An 18,674-nucleotide genomic window follows, 5' to 3' on the forward strand; every position below is an offset into this window, starting at 1 on the left:
AGGTTCCTCTCCAATAACCAAGTGTTACACAGATAAGGTGTAGAGCTGGATGAACACAGCAGGCCAAGCAGCATCAGAGGAGCAGGAAAGCTGACATTAAGGGTCTTGACCCGAAACATCAGCTTTCCTGCTCCCCTGATGCTGCTCGGCCTGCTGTGTTCATCCAGCTCTACCCCTTGTTATTTCAGATTCTCCAGCATCGGCAGCTCCTACTATGTCAGAAAAATTACATATCATTTTCCAACATTTCCTCTGTACGTTAAGTTCCCTTGCCTTCCTGAAAAATTATGCTTTTCTCATTCCTATGATAGTTAGTTATTTTCCAATGCTGATAAAATGATGCTCTTTCCTACTCGTGGTGGGGATAATGAAAGGGATTTAGTTTTCCTTCTTTCATGGGATATGGGGATCACTCGCTGTATTTGTTGCCCATTCCTAACTACCACTTAACTGACTGACTTGTGAGGCCATTTCAGAAGAGACAACTGCATTCTTGCTGGCTGGAATAAGCCAGACCAGGTATGCATAGATGTCCTTCCCCAAAAATATGTTAGTGAACCAGACAGGTTTTTACACCAGATACCTGTCATGGTCGCCACTACCCAGACTAACTTTCAAAGCCATATTTATTGACTTTAAATTCCACTAGCTGTCATTGGTACCAAGGTCACCAGAGAATTACTCGGTGCCTCCAGTTGTGAACTTAGTGATATTACCATTATGCCACCAACACAAGGCTCCAGCATTACTTCTGTGCAGTCTAATGCGGTGACCACATCCATTCACCAACTTCTCAATTACTTTCCCTCTGCCTTATGTTTCAGTTAAAGCAGACTGAATCGTTGAGAACAAACAAAGCACTCCAAAATGGTTACAGAGGTACTACTTCGATATTTGAACTGAGATCGTATTCAATTATTTCTAAATCCAAAATATTCAAATCATTCTGATGGCAAGTAGGGTAGCTAGTGCTAGAATAACTTCCTTTTGCCAATAAGGTCAGCCAGGACGAAGCAGCTCGCTTGATTGGCAACCCATACCCCAGATGGGTCCCCCCACTACCTACACACATTGGCAGCAGTGCGTATCATCTAAAAGCTGCACTGCAGTCACTCACCAAGGCTCACTTGACAGCATATTCCAAATCCATGACCTCCACTATCCAAATGGACGAAGGCAGTGGATGCATGGGAACACGCCAGCACCGACACTAAGGGTAGCAGCAATTCAAGACGGCAATCAGCTTCTCAAAGGGAAATTGGTGAATGGAATTAACTGCTGGCCCAAATAGCGATGCCCAAATCCTATGAACAAATTTTAAGAAGCACAGCTCTACCATGTTCTTTCCCAAGTCTATAGAGGGAATATCTAGCTTTGTCTCCCTATTCCTTTTTCTATTTACAGACTTCAAAGTTACTCTTGGTGTCACACTAATCAATTTATCTTGCCTTCCCTCCAATTCTTTTCACCGCTATACTAGAACACTGTCCTTTAGCGACATTCAAAAAAGTTCCACCTGCTATAACAACATTGTGTTCTTAGCGGTAACATCAGTAATTACTGTAGATAGTCTGATGCATTGAAAAATGTCCAAATAGTAATTAATTTTATCACAGTTGACCTGAAACAAAGTAGCACTATCAAAATCTAGTTAACTAACATGTAAATAAAATATCTTTACTGAAATTCCACTCTGATTAGATGTGTCAACATTGTCTTTAATAAAGAAAACTCAACATACAGGTTTGTTGTCTGCTATCCAGCATTTGCAGTAATCGCAGAGCTTCTTTGGTTGAGATTTCCAGTAATCAGCCCTGCAGAATATGTAAATAAAATAAGTTATTATGCTGATTCCCAAGAGTACTTTATATGGAACATTAACATTACATAGTTGATACACAACCTATTCAAAAAACAAAAAACAATAACCACTCTTCCTTTAAAAAAAAATGGAGGCCATCTATAATAAAACATCTCATGTAGCAGATAACCAGGTTAAGCTGCCTCAGTGCTTCCTTACATCACAGATGAGAACTTGCCGAGTGAGCTCCCATACTGCAAGATGCAAACTCTTACCATGCTTAGTGGTGGATTAGTGAGCAAATCTACACCTTAAAATAAAATTATGGTGAAGTATCAAAACCATGAGATAGTAATATGTTTACTGTACAATTTATTGCACCTAAAAACTTATTTGCAAGAGTTTATACATTCCAAATGTAACAAGAACCAAAACATTAATATTTTCATTAAGCCAAGTCTTAGACAGCATGTTCAGTGAGGTGGTCATGTCACAGGTGTGGAATGCTTAAAAACAAACAAAATACTGATGAAAATTTGAAAGGACTGCACAGCACCAGGGACCCGGGTTCGATTCCACCTTCAGGCGACTGTCTGTGTGGAGTTTGCGAATGGTTCCTGTGTCTGCGTAGGTTTCCACCCACAATCTAAAGATGTGCAGGCTAGGTGGACTGGCCATGCTAAATTGTCCATAGTGTCTGGGGATGGGTCTGGGTGGGATACTCTTGAGGGTCGGTGTGGACTTGTTGGGCCAAAGGGCCTGTTTCCATACTGTAAGGATTCTATGGTTCAATGAGAAGTTGCTGGAAAAGTTCAGCAGGTCTGGCAGCATATGTGAAGAAAAAAAAAAATCAGAGTTAATGCTTTGGGTCCGGTGAGGAAGGGTGTTCTGAGGATGGGGCACTGGACCCAAAACGTTAGCTGTGATTTTTTTCTTCACAGATGCTGCCAAAATACTGAAGATTCTGGAAATCGGAAATAAAAACTGAGCTACTGCAGCATTTTCAACAGACCTAGCATTATCTGCAAGGGAGAAACAGAGTTTCCAGTCTGATGAGACTCTTGATATCCTATGCTTTATGATATGGCTCAGAATGTGATTCTTAGTTGTGTGATCTTTGTTGCTGATTCACGTTATGTGCTGGTTTGACAAGAACTGGCAACACGACAGTAAAAGCACAAGATGAGCACACTTCACACAGACGACATAGCTTGAGTGTGTTGCTGGAAATTTAGTGCAGTAGACAGGGGGAAAATGACTTTGTTCAGAGCTTGTATAGGCCTTTTTTGGGATTTATATTTTGTAAGGCTATATTCTTCAGTTTCAACTGATAGCTGCAGCTTTAGGGGTCTGCTGATTGGAAAAATCAAGCATGCATAGAAACATTGAAATTAGGAGCAATAGGCCATTTGGGATGGAATTCCAAGTACTCCTGTGAAGGAATGGTGATATATTCCCAAGGCATGTTGGATCATATTTTGGAGGGGAAATTACAAGGGGTGGCACTCCCAAATATCTGCTACCCTTGTCCTTCCAGATGGAATTGGTTGTGGGTTTGGAAAGTGCTGACTGAGGATCTTTAGTGAATTTCTGCAATGCATCTTGTAGATAGTAGCAGCAGTCTGTACTAAGCATCAGTGGTGGAGGTAGTGGATGCTTGTGGATGTGGTGCCAATCAAGCGGGCTGTTTTATCCTGAATGGTGTCAAGCTTTTTGATTGTTAATGGTGCTACACCAATCCAGGCAAGTGGGGAGTATTCCATCACACTCCTGACTTGTGCCTTGTAGATGGTAGACAGGCTTTGAAGAGTCAGGGGGTGAGTTACTTGCTGCAGTATCCCTAGCTTCTGGCCTGTTGTTGTAGCCACTGTGTTTGTGGTGAGTCCAGTTGCATTTCCGGTCAATAGTAACCACCAGGATGTTGATAGTGAGGGATTCAGTAATGGTTAACACCGCTGAATGCCAAGGGATGGTGGTCAGATTGTCTCTTTTTCATGTTGGTTATTTCCTGGCATTTATGCGGCGCAAATGTTACTTGCCACTTGTCAACCCAAGCCTGGATATTGTCCAGATCTTGTTGCATTTGAACATGGACTGCTTCAGCATCTGAGGAGTCATGAATGGTGCTGAACATCGTGCAATCATCAGCGAACATCCCCACTTCTGACCTTATGTTGGAGGGAAGGTCGTTGATGAAGCAGCTGAAGATTTGGACACTACCCTGAGGAATGCCTGCAGAGAAGTCCTGAAGCTGACATGGTTGACCTCTAACAACCACAAACATCTTCCTACATGTCAGGTATGGAGTTTGCCTCCTGATACCCACTGACCACCAGAGTACAGGATGGCAGGGAGTGCAGGAATCCCCATTGCCATTTCTCTTTCTAACAGATATACCATTTTGGAAACTTTTCAGGGAAATGACTGCACAGGGAAAAACAGTGGCAGCCAACAGCACGGCACAATTGGCAGGTCTGTTCCAGAAAAGGGGAGGAAAAAGGCTGGCAGGGCTACAGTGGTATACAGGACTCACTTGTAAGAAGAATAGATGGACATTTCTACAGCCAAAGAAATCCAGTGAACAGGAAAGATACAAGGGCAGGATTAAAGCGTATGCATGTAAAAAGTCAGTGGTGAGTGGAGTTCCACAGGGCTCTGTCCTTGGGCCTCTACTGTTTGTAATTTTTATTAATGACTTGGATGAGGGGATTGAAGGATGGGTCAGCAAGTTTGCAGACGACACAAAGGTCGGAGGTGTCGTTGACAGTGTAGAGGGCTGTTGTAGGCTGCAGCGGGACATTGACAGGATGCAGAGATGGGCTGAGAGGTGGCAGATGGAGTTCAACCTGGATAAATGCGAGGTGATGCATTTTGGAAGGTCGAATTTGAAAGCTGAGTACAGGATTAAGGATAGGATTCTTGGCAGCGTGGAGGAACAGAGGGATCTTGGTGTGCAGATACATAGATCCCTTAAAATGGCCACCCAAGTGGACAGGGTTGTTAAGAAAGCATATGGTGTTTTGGCTTTCATTAACAGGGGGATTGAGTTTAAGAGTCGTGAGATCTTGTTGCAGCTCTATAAAACTTTGGTTAGACCGCACTTGGAATACTGCGTCCAGTTCTGGGCGCCCTATTATAGGAAAGATGTGGATGCTTTGGAGAGGGTTCAGAGGAGGTTTACCAGGATGCTGCCTGGACTGGAGGGCTTATCTTATGAAGAGAGGTTGACTGAGCTCGGTCTCTTTCCATTGGGGAAAAGGAGGAGGAGAGGGGACCTAATTGAGGTATACAAGATAATGAGAGGCATAGATAGAGTTGATAGCCAGAGACTATTTGCCAGGGCAGAAATGGCTAGCACGAGGGGTCATAGTTTTAAGCTGGTTGGTGGAAAGTATAGAGGGGATGTCAGAGGCAGGTTCTTTACGCAGAGCGTTGCGAGAGCATGGAATGCGTTGCCAGCAGCAGTTGTGGAAGCAAGGTCATTGGGGTCATTTAAGAGACTGCTGGACATGTATATGGTCACAGAAATTTGAGGGTGCATACATGAGGATCAATGGTCGGCACAACATTGTGGGCTGAAGGGCCTGTTCTATGCTGTACTGTTCTATGTTCTATGTTCTAAAAATATGGAGGATAGTAAACAAAACTGGGGAACTGGAAACTGAAATTGCTCTAGGGGATATAACATAGTAGCACTGACAGAAATGTGGCTCAAGCCAGAACAGTATCCAGTAAGTATACCATATCCAGGACTGAATACGTAACATCGCGGGTTATAAGGCTTTTAGTAGAAACAGGTGGGTAGCGCTCTTGGTCAAAGATAGTATCAGTGCCCTTGAATGAGGAACAGTTCCCGAATTAGAATCTATACGGTTGGAGATGAGAAACAGGAAGTGAGCAGTGACCTTGTTGGGTGTGCAATTTATGGAAATTTACAGGACAAGCAGGGTTGTGACAGTTGCTGATTTCAATTACCAATGGCAGACTGGTAAAAAGGTGGAGTATGGGCACAGAAAGGGAGAAATTTCTGCAATGTGTACAGGAGAACATTCTTGAAAAATACGTTCCAGCCCTACCAGGGAGGGGTTTGTCCTGGATCTGTTCCTGGGAATGAGATGGGTAAGTGGAGAACGTCAGAGTAGGGGAACATTTGGGAAATAGCAACCACAACACAAGGTTCAATACTAAGTTGTAAAAGGATAAAGATTAGTCAATGATTAAGATGCCATGCCGAAAAAGGGCAAACTTTAGAAGTCCAGAAGTTTGACTCAAACATTGATTGGAAACACATTTTGGTGGATAAAGCAGTGCTGAAAAATGGGAGAATTTCAAAAGGGTGATGAATTGGGTGCAAGCTGGGGACATACACATGAAAAGTAAATACAGGTATCCAAAGTTAGGAGTACCATGAATGACTAGGGATGGAATTCATTACCACATGAAGTAGTTGATGCCAAAACTCAATGTATTCAAGAGGTGGCTAGATATAGCACTTGGGGCAAATGGGATCAAAAGGTTACGGAGAGAGACCAGGATTAAGCTATTGAGATGGATGATCAGCTATGTTTGTGAAGAATGGTGCAGCAGGCATGAAGATCTGAATGGCCTCCTCCTGCTCCTACTGTTTTGTTTCTATATTGATAAGAAAATAAAGAAGAAAAAGGAGGCAAATGATGCAGCCCAAAATAACAATAGCAACAGATATCAGGAAGAGTATCTCAAATGCAGGACAGAGCCCGAGACTGAAATAGGCAGACCAAGATGAAGCATGAAGAAAGGATAGTATGCTAAAAACAAACAGTAAAAATGTTCTTCAAACATATTAATAGCACAAGATTAGCAAAGGATAGAGTGAGGCCCATAAGGAACAAGCAGGGAAAGCTGCTCACTAAAACAAAGGATGTGGCAGACATACCAAACGAATATTCTGTTTTTCCTGGATCAGAAGATGGCAACAATGGCCAACTTGAAAACCTGGATTTTCAACAACTGAGCTTTTGAGTGATAGATAAAGAAGAGGTGCTAACAAGGCTGGTAGCACTCTAGATAGCGAAGTTGCCACGCCTAGGTGGGATACCTCCCAAACTGCTGAGAGAGTTAATGGAAAAAAAAATCAGAGCCATTGACAGAAATTTTTTAGGACTCTCTGAAGGCAGTAGTCCTGATGAACTGGAGGATTGCAAATTAACACCATTGTTTAAGAAAGGTGTCACAGATCTGTCAACTTGATATCAGTAGTGGGAGAACTGATATCGGCCATAATATGGGATAAGATAAACATATACTTAGAGAAAAATAAATGAATTCGAGACAGTCAACATGGCTTTGTCAAATGCAGGTTATGCCTGACAAATTTAGTGGAGTTCTTTGATGAGGTAGAGGAGGTTAGTGCTTTGAATGCTGGACTTTCAGAAAGCATTTTATACAGTGTCACATGGCAGGTTGGTTCGCAAGTTAGAAATATTTGGGATTGATAGGTCCTTGGCAGCATGGATTAGAAGTTGGCCAAAGGATCGGGAACAGGGGCTAAGTGTAGTTGGTCATTTCTCAGAACAGACAAGTTGAAACCGGTGCTCTTTAGGACCCTTGCCTTTCTGATTTATGTAAACAATTTAGGGATTAGTGTTGAGGGCAAAATCTCTTAATTTGCAGATGGATACCAAGTTGCAAGTGAATTGCAAAGACGGTGCTGAGTGACTTCAGAGGGATATTGACAAGTTGGCCAAATGGACAGACACCAGGCAGATGGAATTCAATGCAGAGAAATGAGAGGTACTGCATTTTGGCAGAAGAAACAAAAAAAATGCTCAGTGGTACAGCTTTGAGGCAGTACAGGAGCAGAAGAACTTCCGGGTTCATGTATGATTGTCTGAAAGTAGCCAGGCAAGTTGAAACAGTTGGGAAAAGGCTTATTGGATCCTTGGGTTTATAGATAGAGGCACAGAGCATAAAAGCAAGAATGCGAAATTACACCTCTAGAAGTCATTGGTCTGACCACATTTGAAGAACTGTGTTCTGGGCACCTTATTTAAAGAAAGATGTCAAAACCCTGGACAGACTTCAAAGGACATTTACTGGAATGATACCATGAGTGAAAGATTTTAGTTGCAAGGAAAGAATAGAGAGATTGAGCTTGAGAAGGATATTCTACTTCCACTAGTTAATACGTCATTAATTAGGGGTCACAACTCCAAGACCGACAACCAGAAAGCTAGGAATGAGATGAAGAGAAACTTCTTTCCTCAAGAGATTTGTTAGGATATGAACACACTGCCTTGGAGAGTGGTGCAGGTACTTTCATAGGAGGTTACAAAAGAAAGCTGGATATATCTTTGAAAGGGATCAAGTTAGAGGGCTATAGAACAAGATGAACTGAGTAGCTCTGTCAGGAGGCGGTACAGACATGATTGATCAAATGGGCTCCTTTTGTGCTGTAAAATTCTATGATTCTTAAAAAAGGTTATATTGTCTCACTGGTGCAGGGTCAGGAATGTCACCGAATTGCTGTAGGGCATTCTGAAGGAGGGCAAACAGACAGATTTTGTTAAATATTGGTATCTGCGACATAGATAGGAACAGGGATGAGGTCCTGAAAGCAGAATTTTACGGAAATAAGTAGTAGATCAAAGACAAGGACTCAAAAGGTAGTAATCTCCGGATTACTTCTGGTGCAACATGAGAGTATCAAAACAGGAGATTAGTCCAGATGAATGCATTGCAGAGTTGGTGGAGGGAGGGCTTTAGTTGTGGGACACTGGGACTGTTTTAGGGGCAGTGGGACCTAGAAGACAAACAGCAGACGCCTGAATCAGAATGGGACGAGAATCCTTGTGGGAAAGTTTGCTAGTGCTGTTAGGGATAGTTTAAACTAACTTGGCATGGGAGTGGGATCCAGAGAGAATGTTCAGCAGGGGAAGATAAACAGCCAAAATTAGATGTGACAGCATGCAAGTCAGGAAGACAAATATTATAGGCCAGTTAAGGCACAAGGGAGCTTGGCAAGGTTGGATGGTATTTATTTTATTGCAAGGAGTTTGACAAACAAGGCAAATGAGTTAAGGACACAGATTAAAACATGGGGTTATAATGTCATTGCTATTGCTGAGACATAGTTGAGATAGGGAAAGGATTGGCATCTCAATATTCCAGGATACAGGCCGCTGAGCAGTCCAAGAGAAACAGAAGAGCAGATATGCAAATTTCAAAGGAAGTATAAAGGGATAGTAGAAGTATTAGTGGGGAATCAGTTTTCAGACAGTGATCATAACAATCTTGAATCTAATGAAGTTATAGGAAAGGGCAAGAATGGACCTGAAGTCAAAAGTTCTAAACTTGGGGGGTGCTAATTTTCATGAGGTCAGATATGACTTGGCTAAAATGGACTGGGAGCAGATACTTTCAGGTAAATCCGTCCCAGAACTATGGAGGGTACAAGACCAAGATGTTCTAATAAAGAAAACGCATAGAACGAAGGGATATATGGCAATGGATTCAGAGAAAAAAGGAGGCTTGCAGCAGATACTGAGGGCTCAAACCAGCAGAAGCTCTGCAGGAGTATAGAATGCGCAAAAAGGAGCTTAGGAGAGAGATTAGGTGAGGTAAAAGAGAATATGAAAAGACACTGGCAGGTAAAGTAAAGGATAATCCTAAATTGTTTTATAGGTACATTAAAGGTGAAAGAATAACAAGGGAAAGAGTAGGGTTACTCTAAGACTACAGTAGCAATTTGTGTGTGGATCCAGCAGATGTAGATCGGGTTGTAAATGAATAATTGGTGTTGACGTTCACTAGTGAGGGGGAAGATTTGGGTATAGAAATCAGGGAATAGGTCTGTGATATGATTAAAGAAATCAGTATTGAGGAAGAGGGGACGTTCTGAGCAGACTGGCAGGCTAAATAGTAGATAAAACTCCAGGGTTAGACAAAATGTATCACAGATTGCTGGCTGAGGCAGGGAAGGAAACAACAGGGATACTTGGAAGAACTTTCAATTCCTCTCTGGCAACAGGAGAGGTGTCAGAAGACTGGAAGACAAACAATGCAATATCATTATTCATGAAGGTAAACCAGGAAGCTACAGGCTAGTCAGTCTAACCTTGGTAATGGGGAAATAACTGAAAGCAATTCCAAGGGACAGAATTAATATCCATTTAGACAGGCAGGCATTAATCAAAAACAATCAAGAACAGCATGGTTTTGTTAAGGGGAGGTCACGTCTGACCAATTTGATTGAATTTTCTGAAGCGGTGGCCAGATGTGCAGCTGAGGGCAATGCTTTAGATGTAGTCTACTTGGAATTCAGCAAGGCTTTTACTAAGATCTTGCATAGGAGACTGATAACAAAGATAACAGTTTATGGGTTCCAAGAAAATTTGGCAAATTAGATCTATAATTGGCTGAGTAGAGGGAAGCAATGAGTGATGACTGACTGGCATTTTTCTAACTGGAAGTCTCTGTCTAGGGGTTGCCAGTGTGGGTTCAATTCCCATCCTGGCTAAAGTTATCAACAAGGAGTCTTGTACTCAACCTCTCCCCTCACCTGAAACATGGTGAATCTCCACCAGTCATCTCTCTCATGACAGATTTCTGTGTCTGTTGGGATCCAACAGGGATCGGTTTTGGGGCCTTGCTGTTTGTGGTTTATATAAAAATCATTTAGATTTGAGTGTAGGAGCGTAGCTAAGTTCACAGATGATAAAAAAGTTTGGTAAATAGTGAGGAGGACAGCCTTTTATAAACAGGAGAATACAGATGAGCTGATCAATTGCAAATGGAATTCAATCCAGATAAATGTGAGGTGATGCACTTGGGCAGGACAAACAAGGGGAGGTAATACATGATGAATAGTATGACACCAGAAAGCACAGAGGATCAGAGGGATCTTGGTGTGCATGTACGTCAGTCCCTAAAAGGTATCTGGATAGGTAGATAAAGTGGTTAAGACGGCGAGTGGTATACTTGACTCCATTAGCCAAGGCACAGAGTTTAAGAGTTCAGAAGTTATGCTGGAACTGTGTAAAACATTGGGTAGGCCCCAGAGTTTCGGGTGCAGTCTGGAATCCACATGACGGAAAGGATTTGATAGCACTAGGCATAGTGCAGAGGAGATTGACCAGGATACTGCCTGACTGGAAAGTGTCAGTTATGAAGAGAGATTGAACAGACTGAGGTTGGTTTCCTTGGAGAAGAGATTGAAGACATGACTGAAATGTATTAAGTTATGAGGGGCACAAACAGGGTAGACCGGAGCTTTTACCTTTGGAAAAGGGGTAAATGATAAGTGGACACACAGAGTTAAGATAAGGGACAGAAGCTTAGAGGAGATAAGAGGAAAAAATTTGCTCATCCAGAAGATGGTGTAAATTTGGAATTCACTAGGTGTATGGATGACGAAAGGTAGAAATCTTCATAATATTTAAGAACTATTTAGACGAGCACTTGCAATGCCAAGGCATGCAAGGCTACAGGCCAATGCTGGAAAACCAGTTTAGAATAGTTAGGTGGGAGAGAGACAGTAGGAACTGCAGATGCTGGAGAATCTGAGATAACAAGGTTTAGAGCTAGATGAACACAGCAGGCCAAGCAGCAGAGGACCATTTTATAAAGAAGGGTCAAGGCCCGAAACGTTAGCTTTCCTGCTCCTCTGATGCTGCTTGGCCTGCTGTGTTCATCCAGCTCTACAACTTGTTATCTTAGAACAGTTAAGTGGTTATTTTTTGACCGGCACAGACTTAATAGGCTGAAGGACCTTCTTCCACACTGTCTATCACTAGGACTCTGCAAAAACAAAGAAATTAGGGTCTAACTCATGCTATAACCAGAATTAGGTTTTATTGTCACATGTACACAAGCATCTGGATGGATATATGAATCGCAAGAGTTTAAGAGGGATATGGGCCAAATGGGACTAGATTTATTTAAGATATCTGGTTGGTATGAATGAGTTTGACTGAAGGATCTGTTTCCATGCTGTACCTCTCTATGACTGTAAGTACAGGGATATACAAGTAGAGAAAAAAGTGTACAAAGTCGCAGTTTCTGGTGCCATCTTAGGTATAAATTAGAAAAATACAGAAATAAGTTAAAAGTTCAACATTAAAGTCCTTCTAAAGCATGGGGAGAGAGGAAGGGAGGGAGTTCATCGAGGTCGCGAGTCCCTTGAGTCCATCTCAGCTGAGTTCCTGTGGAGCAGTGGTAGTGTCCCTGACTCTAACCCAGAAGGCTAGGGATCAAATCCCACCTGTCCTAAAAATGTTTTATTAAAGTGTGGCCGAAAGGTCAAGAGTGCCTAATTTAGATTCCAGTCTCTGCAGATGCATTGGGTGAAATCCTACCACTGTCAGTTATGATTGGAGTTTCTCATTCAGAAGATTCGGTACCTTAGTCAACAAATTCTCACCTCGATCAATTGTGATTGTAAATACAGTTTGCAGTGCTCTTCCAAGGACTCTTGTGGTGCACTCATTGTGTCACTACCTCTGGACCAGCAGGCCAAAGTTTAAGTCCTCAAGAGGTAGGTGATAAGCGGATGTTTCAATCGAACTGTTCAGATATGTTACATGCTACAGAATTTCTACACCTCTTGCCAATTTTCTTGACCAAATTTCCCTTCTATCCCCACACTCTTCTCAGAGGAATTTTCTACAGTTACAGCTGTACTGATTCAAATCAGACTGAAATGTTGTATTTATGCAAATCACTGTTTCACTCCGTCTCAAAGACGGTGTCCGATTCTACTTTCGGACAGGTGAGACATGCGCCAAGTGTCAAAGAAATCGACAAGATTTGTCATAAACACGTTTTTAAGGAGTGGCAGAGACATTTCGGTTAGTCCTGGGAAAGAGTTTTTTTTAAGAAGATTGGTCATGTATAGTCACTTGAAGAATGACCTAAATACATCGTTGTGAAGAATGCATATCACTGCAGTGGCAGAGTCAGAGGCTGAGGGGTGACCTTATGGAGATCTATAAAATCATGAGGGGGCATGGACAGGGTGAATAGCCAAGGTCTTTTCCCAGGGTAGAGGAGTCCAAAACAACACAGAATAGATTTAAGGCGAGAGGGGAGAGACTGAAAAGGGACCTGAGGGGTAACCTTTTCTTGCAGAGGGTGGTGCACGTGTGGAAGGAGCTGCCAGAGGTGGTGGTGGAGGCAAATACAATTACAACATTTAAAAGGCATCTAGATGGGTATATGAATAGGAATGGTTTAGAGGGATACGAGCCAAATGCTGAATAACAGGGCCAGATCAGTTTAGGATATTTGGTCAGTGCTGACGATTTGGATAGATGGGCCAGTTTCCATGCTGTATTACTCTATGATTATGACTAAGTGCCTGGAATTCCTGTTGTGTTAATAGGTAAAGACAAATATACTGGTGAGTTTTTGACAGAGTAAACAGAACAAAGCCATTTGTTACGTTTTGACTTTGAAGCTAAAGAGTCAACATTTTCAGTTCTGTTCAGAAGAGACAAGCATTTATTTCGCTCAGGGGAGCGAACACCTCAGAAGTATTTTCTAGTTTGTTAAGTTTCCACCCAGAGACAGCCTGGATAAAAGTCTTCAAGTTGTTAGAACCGAAGAAGTTGAGGCCTCAGAACTGTGAAGTTCATGCCCACAGACTCAGTAAAGGAATCATAAAATTGACTCAGTAGCACACAGAAAAAGAACTGGATGGAATTAGTTAAGCAGAAAGAAAGAATTGACTTGGTGAAATTTCTCTGAACACAAGTGGACAGTCTTTGGAAAAAATTTGTTTTGCTTGTGCCTTGAAGATCTTTCTTGTAGTCATAGCTGAGATTTTTTTTCTTCCTTGTGTAATAAAATAATTCTGCTGTTACAGAGCATCTTTAGCCTTGTATGAATGTTTATGACTAACCAACACATTAACAGAAAAATCTAAGCATTAGATCTATCAAGCCAGGTTTCAATGCCAGACCTGACTTGTCCAGAAAGGGCTGAGGGCAACATTTTGGTTTTGCAACATTTAATTTAAATCCTAACAATTTCAAACTTTCAAAAGCAGGTAGATTCTGCAGAATGGTTATACAAGGTTTCGACTGATCAAACTTATTTATCCATATATTCAAGTTTTAAGAAATAAATGACAAACTTGCTTTTAGTTTCTTTCTACAGTAACTGTTAATGAAACTCTGTCACCCTGCCATCACTAAAACATATTCAGATAATTTATTGATGAGAAAACAGAACTTATCTACATGTCCAGACAGGGCACTCCCTTCACGATTAAACAAACTCTCAGTCACACCTTCATATTTCACGGAGGGTGGACGTAAACAAGCAGTAATGATGACGACAAAGGGATCCAAGAACGTAGAAGGGAGACAGAAACAATATGGATGGGGACGGTGTGGCGGGGAGGGTGGGGAAGAGAGCTGGAGTATGAGGACAGGGAAGTGGACTGTGAGGGAGACGTGGGGTGTATAGGGACAGGGATGGAGGAGGTATGGGAATGGTGTGGGGAGGTGACAGCAGGGGGTGTGGATGACAACGTCGGCAGGATTGGGTTATGAGGTCGTTGTAGCAATGGGGTGGATAGTGATTCGGTTGGATAGGTTTAGTGGGATGGGCGAGTAATGCATCTCCTCCACCCTCCCTCTCCAACACCTTCTGGAATTTTCCAACAATGCTCCAGTCCAAACCCAGACTACGAGAGGGGAAGTCGAGACTGATACAAACTCAGGCGGGCCCAGGATCAGGATCAGGACCAGGACCAGGACAAGGCCCAGGCTACATGCGTAGCCTAGGTGCTAACGGTGTGGAGGCGCAGAGGCCTACGCGCCCTGGGCGCAGCGACATTATCGCGGGGGCACCGAATCGCTCCTTCTACTCACATCGCTACCGCTCTCACGTTTCCTCTACTGATCACCTAAACGTTCGCAGATCCCCCACCAGCCTCTTTCCACAATGACAACTCGCTGCCTCAGAGACCGACTGCCAAGGCCTCACCACGCCCCCTGCACTGACCTCGCGCAGATGCCCCCGTCATCTGCCGCACCCCCAACACTGACCACGCCCTCTACGTACCCGTGTCACGCCGCCCCGCCTCGCACGCCACTGGTCCCACCCCCACACGTGACACGCTCCTAAATTCTAATAAGACAATAAAACGTGAAGCTGGATGAACACAGCAGGCCCAGCAGCATCTCAGGAGCACAAAAGCTGACGTTTCGGGCCTAGACCCTTCATCAGAGAGGGGGATGGGGGGAGGGAACTGGAATAAATAGGGAGAGAGGGGGAGGCGGACCGAAGATGGAGAGAAAAGAAGATAGGTGGAGAGAGTGTAGGTGGGGAGGTAGGGAGGGGATAGGTCGGTCCAGGGAAGACGGACAGGTCAAGGAGGTGGGATGAGGTTAGTAGGTAGCTGGAGGTGCGGCTTGGGGTGGGAGGAAGGGATGGGTGAGAGGAAGAACCGGTTAGGGAGGCAGAGACAGGTTGGACTGGTTTTGGGATGCAGTGGGTGGGTGGGTGGGTGGGTGAGAGCTGGGCTGGGCTGGTTTTGGGATGCGGTGGGGGAAGTCCACATTGATACCATTGGGTTGCAGGGTTCCCAGGCGGAATATGAGTTGCTGTTCCTGCAACCTTCGGGTGGCATCACTGTGGCACTGCAGGAGGCCCATGATGGACATGTCATCAAGAGAATGGGAGGGGGAGTGGAAATGGTTTGCAACTGGGAGGTGCAGTTGTTTATTGCGAACTGAGCGGAGGTGTTCTGCAAAGTGGTCCCCAAGCCTCCGCTTGGTTTCCCCAATGTAGAGGAAGCCACACCGGGTACAGTGGATGCAGTCTCCCACATTGGCAGATGTGCAGGTGAACCTCTGCTTAATGTGGAATGTCATCTTGGGGCCTGGGATAGGGGTGAGGGAGGAGGTGTGGGGGCAAGTGTAGCATTTCCTGCAGTTGCAGGGGAAGGTGCCGGGTGTGGTGGGGTTGGAGGGCAGTGTGGAGCGAACAAGGGAGTCACGGAGAGGGTGGTCTCTCTGGAAAGCAGACAGGGGTGGGGATGGAAAAATGTCTTGGGTGGTGGGGTCGGATTGTAGATGGCGGACGTGTCGGAGGATGATGCGTTGTATCCGGAGGTTGGTGGGGTGGTGTGTGAGAACGAGGGGGATCCTCTTTGGGCGGTTGTGGCAGGGGCGGGGTGTGAGGGATGTGTTGCGGGAAATGCAGGAAACTCGGTCAAGGGCGTTCTCGATCACTGTGGGGGGGAAAGTTGTGGTCCTTGAAGAGGGTACATTCTTCTAAGTTTATGTATTGTCATACAATGCAGTGAAAAGTCTGTTGTGTTGTATTGCCTGCCTTAAGGCACAGGAAAATAAACCAAAACACAGAATATAAAGGCATAAATAATTGAAGGAAAAGTATTCACACTTTGTTAAGTGTCCCCCCACCCCCCCCCCACCATGGACCTAGTGGTCGGGCACAAGTGACCTTTGTCCTGCCACCGAGAATGGATGTTGCCGCTCTTCAGCACCATCTCGTCTCCACCAATGCCCTCACTACTATGAGTCCTCACTGGACGCTGCCCGATGCAGGCACCACCGAAGCTGCTGGGTACCAGACTGGCCCAAACATGTCTGCTGCCACACCATGAGCTCGCTTTGGGGGCCCACCTTGCCAGTGCCTCGTACTGGGCCCGAACTCACGTCTATCGTCGCCTGGTGGCAGACACTGCTGGGTATCCAAACCCGCTTCCTTCATGGCAGCTATGAATCAGTGCCATTTGGCAGCTTCTGGCAGGAGTCTGCGGTGCTGGGCCTACTCACCAAAGCCACAACCGAGCTCTTCAGCAAGAGCTAAGTAAAATAAAAGTGGAAAAAGAAAAAGACAACAAGAAAAGGGATTTAAAAAACAAACCAAAAATAAAATCAAACGGAGAAGACATGCCCAGGCTCAGAAGGCTTACTCCACTGCCATCTTAGTGGAAGGATGGAACTTGCTGGGTGGATTGGGAGGCTTTATAAACATGTTAAGAACAAGTTAAATCCAGAAAGAAATTACGGTTCTGACATTTGAATTGGCGATAGCTGCTACGTCTTTGACAGTGAGGCCTGGGTTAGCAGCTGCCTTCTTTACAGGAGATTCATAGACTGCATAATGCTATATAGCTATCCAGATGCAGTCACTTTGATAGCTCCTATTAGAAAAAAGCTTAAATAAAAAATGAAGGTAAGTATGGGTTAACAGTGGTAGTTGGTAAGGGTGGCATCTGGGTAGGTGTACAGTGCAAGAATGGAACCTAAGTGATGTGCCAGGTTGGTGGGGCAGGGGTAAGGTACCACACAGCCATGGGGCCAAGAAAGTAGGATGCCATGTGAATAGAATATCAGGGCACAGGGTGAGAAGGTGTCAGGTAAATGGAGGAAGATGGCATGGTAGCTCAGTGGTTAGCACTGCTGCCTCACAGCACCAGGAACCCAGGTTCAATTCCTTTGGTCGACTGACTGTGTGGAGTTTGCACATTGTCTGTGTGGGTTTCCTCTGGGTGCTCTGGTTTCCTCCCAAAGTCCAATGATGTGCAGGCTAGGAGGATTGGCCATCCTAAATTGTCCGTAGTGTTCAGGGATATGTAGATTGGGGAGGGTCAGTGTGGACTTGTTGGGCCGAAGGGCCTGTTTCCACACTGTAGAGATTCTATGATCATGAGTGTTCCAAGTAAGTCAGGGTCGGCAGAAGATATCAGGCCCACAAGAAGAGAATGTTGAATCCCATTAGGGTGTGTGGGGTTCCCATGGTGGGAGGACAATGGTGATGCTGATTCTGGTCTGAGGGGTGGCTTGGGTGTCGGATTCCTTCAGGAGAGGAGAGATTTTGAGTACTGAGGGTGTACAGGGAGGGGTGAGTTCCCAGGAGTACAGGATCTGGTGGGAGGGAGAGATGTTGGATTCCAAGGGGGTGAGAGGGATGTTGGGTCCCATGACTGGGCTGGATCTAATCCCAGGAAGAGCTTAGGGCAGTTAGGTCAGTCCTTGGGCTTCGGGAGTCGAGGTGCACATTGTCACTCAATGGGAAAACAGGGGTTGTCAGGTTTCGGCAGTGATGCTGGAGGGGAAGGACCTCCAATTTTCTTTCTACAAATAGTCACCTACACCCAAATTCTAGGCCTTTATCACTACAATTTGTCTGGGGGGGGGGTACAGAGCTGAGTGGGCCAGGGTAGGGGCAAAGGTTAATTCAAAGGGTTTGGACTATAAAGAAAAATGATGCCTTGCTAAGACTATACAAGACACTAGCTAAATTACAGTTGGAATACTCCGTACAGTTTTGGAGCGCTTATCCAAAAAAGGCATTGAAGTGAAGGTTCACTGGGTTGATCCTGGGTACGGAAGGTCTGTGTTATTCGGACAGTTGAGCAGACTGAGTCTGTACTCATTGGAATATGTAAGAGTGTGAGGCAAACGTATTTAAACAAAAAAGATTCTTAAGAGGTTTGATGGGATAGATGTGAAGATGTTGTTTTCTCTTATGGGAGACTTTAGGACTGGAGCGAATCATCTCAGAATAAGGAGCTGCACACTGAAGACACAGGGAGAATTTCTTCTCTCAAAGGGTAGTGAATCAATGGAATTCTTTACCACCAAGGGCTGTCAATGGTGGGTCATTAAGTCTCTTCATGGCTAAGACAGAGATTTTTAATTAACAAAGGAATCAAGGGTGATGGGGAAAAGGCAGGAAAATGGAGTTGATCAGCAGGTCAAATGGGCTGAATGGCCTATTTCTGTTCCTACATCTTATAGTCTTATGGTGAGAGTGCAGAAATTAAGAAACAAGGCAAATGATTTGATAGTAAATGTGAGGAGGCACACAGATCTGACTACAGTCAACTCCTACTGAGAGAAGGGCCCAATCGTTC

At 44.3% G+C, this 18,674-nt stretch overlaps 1 protein-coding gene across 3 annotated transcripts in view; it reads right to left on the bottom strand.

Moving 5' to 3' along the window:
* wbp4 (WW domain binding protein 4) overlaps positions 1-14,807 on the bottom strand; it is a 53,989-nt gene extending 39,182 nt beyond the window's left edge. The window contains exons 1-2 of one of the 3 annotated variants that reach the window (XM_048540367.2): positions 14,656-14,807; positions 1,742-1,814 (exon numbers count right to left, since the gene is read on the bottom strand). In XM_048540367.2, the coding sequence (XP_048396324.1) occupies positions 1,742-1,814; positions 14,656-14,657 (75 nt within the window). In that variant the 5' untranslated portion in view covers positions 14,658-14,807. The remainder of the gene's footprint in view (positions 1-1,741; positions 1,815-14,655) is intronic. The other 2 variants (XM_048540369.2, XM_048540368.2) reach the window with 2 other exon arrangements.
* Between the last annotated feature and the right edge of the window lie 3,867 nt (positions 14,808-18,674).

This window comes from Stegostoma tigrinum, chromosome 12, assembly GCF_030684315.1.
Source record: "Stegostoma tigrinum isolate sSteTig4 chromosome 12, sSteTig4.hap1, whole genome shotgun sequence".
Taxonomy (NCBI): Eukaryota; Metazoa; Chordata; class Chondrichthyes; order Orectolobiformes; family Stegostomatidae; genus Stegostoma; species Stegostoma tigrinum.